General features: G+C 45.1%; 1 protein-coding gene across 1 annotated transcript; it reads right to left on the bottom strand.

Annotated features, from left to right (window-relative positions):
* Positions 1-217: 217 nt before the first annotated feature.
* On the bottom strand, positions 218-1,982 carry LOC149838359 (uncharacterized). The gene is made up of 2 exons (XM_090008234.1): positions 1,253-1,982; positions 218-378 (listed from the first exon to the last, which is right to left on the bottom strand). The coding sequence occupies exons 1-2, from the start codon at positions 1,980-1,982 to the stop codon at positions 218-220; spliced, it is 891 nt and encodes a 296-aa protein (XP_089864360.1).
* Positions 1,983-5,326: the final 3,344 nt, after the last annotated feature.

The following is a 5,326-nucleotide window of genomic DNA, read 5'->3' on the forward strand; positions in this document are numbered from 1 at the left end:
CCAGTCAACCCCAGGAGGAAGAAGAGACCGATACAGAGTCCTGGTGCACAAAACGCTGCTAGGCGTAATTGCCCATTGTAAAAACTGCGCATCTGGACTGGGATCACCATCTTGCGTGAGAACGAAAGACATGGCCTTAAGCCACATGCTACGCAAGTGCGAGATATGTAGCATGTAGGGACGACAAATATAATAGATCGACTCAAGGAAACCGTACTTAGCATGGAGCAGAGGAGCACACAGATTGCCTGGACGATGCGCCATCCAACATTGTTTCACGATGAGAGCAATACTCCTTAGTCTGGGAGCGAAGATCCCCACACTGGCCATACGCCTTGGTAACACCAAGGAGTTCCAACCAACCAGGTGGCGCTTCGTCTGAAGGTGACAACCAGACCAAAGAAAATCTGCCATCAAACTGGAGAACTTCTTCTCAACACCCTTGGGCATAAAAAACATGGACATACAAAATTCCGAGATAGAGGACAAGACGTGCCTAATAAGGGTAAGCCGACCGACGATGGATAGGTAGGATGCCTGCCAGAAAGAAATTTTTGTCTGGACTTTTTGGACAGTGGCAGTCCAAGCAGCTGAGGGGATGCACTTTATTTGTAAAGGAAGACCCAGATTGGAAATAGGTAAATCTGAAGTTGTGCAACCAAAAATCTGTTGTCCGGCGGTCAACAAGGAAGATGGGGCATTGAACATGGACAAACAACATTTACTGTCATTAAGAGATAAACCCGAAAGAGCGAGGAAAAACTGAAGGACGAGCTTGAATCTCAGCATCTGTTGCACGGATGCATGACCGAAAATGATCTTGTCGTCAGCATAGGTTAAAATATGATGTGAGAATTCCTGGATGCCGATGTGATCGATTATGCCTTTATCCGCTGCCCTCTTGAACAACACCACGAGACCCTCAACGATGGCATTAAATAACAAAGGGGAGAGAGGGCAACCTTACCGAATACCACACCCAAGCTTGAACTGCCTACCTCTTACTCCGTTAAGCTTAATCAAAGAGTGAGCATTTGATACCAGCTCGCGCACCCATCAAGAGAAATGCCGATCGATGCCGATCTGGTAAGCATGTAGAATAAAAAAGGGCAATGGACCGAGTCGAAGGCTTTATGGAAGTCAAGCTTGAGAGAGAAGAAAGGCCGACCGTTGAGATGCAAAGAGTGAAGGACTTTCGATGCCAAGATGAATGAGTGTTGAATCCGCCTGTGGAGGATAAAAGCGAACTGACAATCCGAGAAGATTTGAGCAGCGACGACTCTGAGCCTATTGGCCAAAACCTTAGCAATAATGCAGTAAAGCGCACTCATAAGCGAAATCGGACGGAATCTCGAGATATCAGAGGCTCTCACATCCTTCAGGATGAGAGAGACAATGGCTAAGTTTGTGTGAACCGGCAACTGACAGTTGCGATGGAACTCAACGAAGACATTGATAACGTCATGCTGAATGCAAGACCAAAAGATACGAAAGAAATCCATGAAAAAGCCGTCGTAGCCGAGAGCTTTCCATCCTGAAAGACCATTGATTTCAGCGTTAGCGAACTTGGATTGCATAGTTCTAGCTTGAGATTGATCGATAGTCTGAATGAGAAGAGGGCCAATAGTGCCATTGGAGGAGGTCAGGGCAGCATAAAGAGTCTTAAAATATTGAGAAATCGCGGGAAGGACATTGTCGACAGAGTAACCGACTCCCCCAATGGAGATAGAGGGAATAACGTTCCTCCTGTGGTGGTGCGAAGCGTAGGAGTGGAAGAAGCTAGTATTGCTGTCACCAGCCGCAAGCCAATGCACCCTCGGCCGTTGTTTCCATCTAATTTCATCCTTCATCCGCCATGTTTTCAGAAGCAAAGAAAGTTCAGTGGACTTGGCCTTTAAGCTATGAATAGTTGAATCAGAAAGGGATTCTGGGAAAGACATAGAATGATGAATGTTCGACAGCTCTTGCTCCCAGGCATCCATTTGCTAGAATTTACTGATATTATGATTCGGAAGCCAAGCTTTGATGTCGTGGTTGAGGCAAAAAAGCTTCTTATGGCACCAAACGTCGACCATGACTGTAGTAGAAGGCTTGCTCCATGAACGATGGACCACAGATTCGAAGTCAGGCTCCTTCAGCCACCATTTTTCAAAGATGAAAGTCCTTGCAGAAGTAAAACCTTTCCCCCAACGAGTGACAACCTGGCTATGGTCCGATACAGAAGGAGGAAGCAGGAAACATATGATGTCAGGGAGGATCTCCAACAGATCGGGGGAGACGAGCACTCGGTCTAGCAGCCTATAGCACGGGCGAGACCTTCTATTCGACCAAGAGAAAGGCTCGCCGGTAGGAGGAACATGGTAAAACTACTGTTGTTGGACAAAATCCTGAAAACCCCGCATAGAGGCAGTTAGAGAAACTGGAGGATTTGAGTCATGAATAGACAACAAGCAGTTAAATTCCCTCATAAGAAGGTGCAACTCCCCAAAAGAACCAATAATTTTACTCAAATCAAACCATAATGTGGGGCGAAGGGGAGGATGGTTTGGGCTATAGACAATAGTGATCACCGTTGTTAGGGTTCCTGCTTTTAAGGAAAGGACAATCGAAAGAGAGAACATGTCATCGTTGACTTGAGAGATACCCAGAGAAGGCTTTGCGAGAATAAGAATACCACCAGCATAGTGGACCGCGGGCTTAAAGAAGAAGTCTGCCCCTCTCCAAATTTCAGAAACGACAGAGTAAGAGACGTCTTCCATTTTTGTTTCGCATAGGGCAATAAGATCTCACTTTTCCTTGCAAATCCAGCTTGCCAGGAACGAGCGCATGTATGGACAGTTCAACCCTCTAATATTTCAGCATAGGGTCTTCATAGTTGAAAGTCAACAAAACTCTGAGGGGTGCGAGCTCTGGCTGAACGTCGAGGAGAACCACCAACATGGGAGGCCGAGGTGTGCAGGTTGCAACGACGCCCTCGACGGGCAGAACTGGCCCCAACACCTGATTGAGGGAACAAGTTGGGAGTCGACATATGAAGAACAACCCCAGATAGGGTTGCCGCAGAGGAGGGGAGAAGGTCGGAGACCGCAACAATAGATGCGAGCATGATGTCTGAGATATGAAGTAGTTGTTGTGAGGAAAGAGAAACATCGAGAAGCCGTGCAACTTCATCAACTTCGATACCCAGCATAGAAAAGAGTTGACTTTGCCCTACTGTAGGATCAGCACCCGCAGGAGGAGAGTCTCCAGAGGTAAAAGTAACCAGCTCCCCAGACGAACTGTGGCCAACTGCCTGATGCGAAGTTGATCACCATGCAGTTGATAGCTCTATAAGATAGGGCATTGAAACCCATAACGTGAACCGCCAGACCATCAAAACACCTGCATGGGAAAATAATGAAGTGCGGGTTTCCAAAATATTAATGCTTACGAGAGCCACACATGTCTTTAGAAGCCACCGCAAAATTATGCAAAACAAGAGCATGGGCGGAGGCACCAACAAATAATGGCACAACGACCTTGACAGTAGAGAAATTAGAAATGTGAGCATGTGAAAATGGGATGGTGGCAAACTGTTGGGCATAAGTATGATCATCATAGGCTAGATTCTCAAAATCCTTGATAGCGCCAAACAAAGAGGCTCTTGACGGCTGAAAGGATCGAGAACCGATATGCCACCTGCCTGGAAACAAGGAGGGCGGATTCCAAAATAACGGGTTTTCGAGAGGAGCACCAATATCACCATGCGTCGTCAAAGCGCCTCTGGAAGGAGCGCCAATAGAGCATTCATCAGCGGTAGGATTTTCATCGTCTTCGGGAGCACCTACCAAAGACGATGATAGCGGTAGAGAGGAGGGGGAGGCTATTGGAACATCGGGCATGCTTGAACCACCGAAAGTAGGAGAAAGAGAGAGAGAGAGAGAGAGAGAGAGAGAGAGAGAGAGAGAGAGAGAGAGAGAGAGAGAGAGAGAGCCTACTAAATGTGCACGGTGCTAAATGAAACATGATATTGGATTTTCAGTGCTTTTTTCAAATTTTAACCATATAGATGTGATATATATGATTGTTTTTATATAATTCTGTTCTTGGAGCATTTGATTCCGATGCATGGATAAGTTTTTATAAGGTTAAAAAAACCCAAAGAGCTACAATTTTTATAAATTTAATTTTGAAGCTCCAAATACCATTTGTTCCATCCAAAATGCATCGTCCTAATGTCAATTTCTTGTAAATCAATCACGTTGAACACATCTATGGGGTTGGAATTGAAAAAAAAATACCAAAAATCTAATAACTTTTCATTTAGCACCGTGTTCATTTAGCAGGTTTCTCTCTCTCTCTCTCTCTATATATATATATATATATATATTTCAAATGAATATATTCTTATAAAATACATGTTCATTATTCAATTTTAATAAATTAAATAAAATACCCTGATGTGTCCTAGTCATCGAGTTAAGTATAACTGATCCGATACAGAGTGCTGAGAATGCAACCATGATCTTCGTATAACAAGTCTGCTTCAAGCCGATCCGGTATCTCCGAATACAACATAATATAAAGATCTAAATTTAGTTTACTTGTAAAATAAAAAAGAAGAAATTAATAGACTTGGATGCAATCTGGGTCACACGCATGGTTTCAGATCTGCCCATGATAAATCTGCTTGAACCCAATCCAAATCAACCCATATGTCCCTAAATGGATTCGACTGTGACCCGTTTACTGAGCAATGCAGTTAAAATTCAAGGGCATGCAAGGTTGCAATTTGGAAAGTCAAGCGTCGGTATTGTCTTGTATTAGGGCATATAAGATATGTGGTCGGTTTGGGCATGTGTCTATTAAAGTTAGGGATGGGGGTGGGGGGACAAGATCTCCACCCCACCCCGTCTCAAAATCCTGCCTTCCATCCCCGCACAGGTCTTGATTTTAACCTCCATCTCTATTTCATGTTCTCCATCCCTGGTCCAAACGGCGCAAGGTAGGGCGGAGCCCCATTTCCCCTCAATCCACTGCTATCCCTAAAGAAGGATCAGAGAGGGTGCGGGACGGGGTAAGGCGGAGATTGAAGACGGGAGCGGAGCGGGGCAGGGAAAAGCATAAGTCCATCCCCGCCTCTATCCCCGCACGGGTTTTGATTTTAACCTCCATCTCCGTTTTATATCCTCCATCCCCGGTCCAAACCGGGGAGAGGCAGGGCATGGACCCGTTTTCCCCCGGTCCACTGCCAGCCCTACCTTAAGTCATTTATTTTTAATAATTTGAATTTTTCCTCTTAAAGTAAATATAGAAAAGTAAAGGGGGTTGGTGATGTTATTGTTGT

Source organism: Nuphar pumila, chromosome 5, assembly GCF_984573655.1.
Source record: "Nuphar pumila chromosome 5, dmNupPumi1.hap1.1, whole genome shotgun sequence".
Classification (NCBI taxonomy): domain Eukaryota; kingdom Viridiplantae; phylum Streptophyta; class Magnoliopsida; order Nymphaeales; family Nymphaeaceae; genus Nuphar; species Nuphar pumila.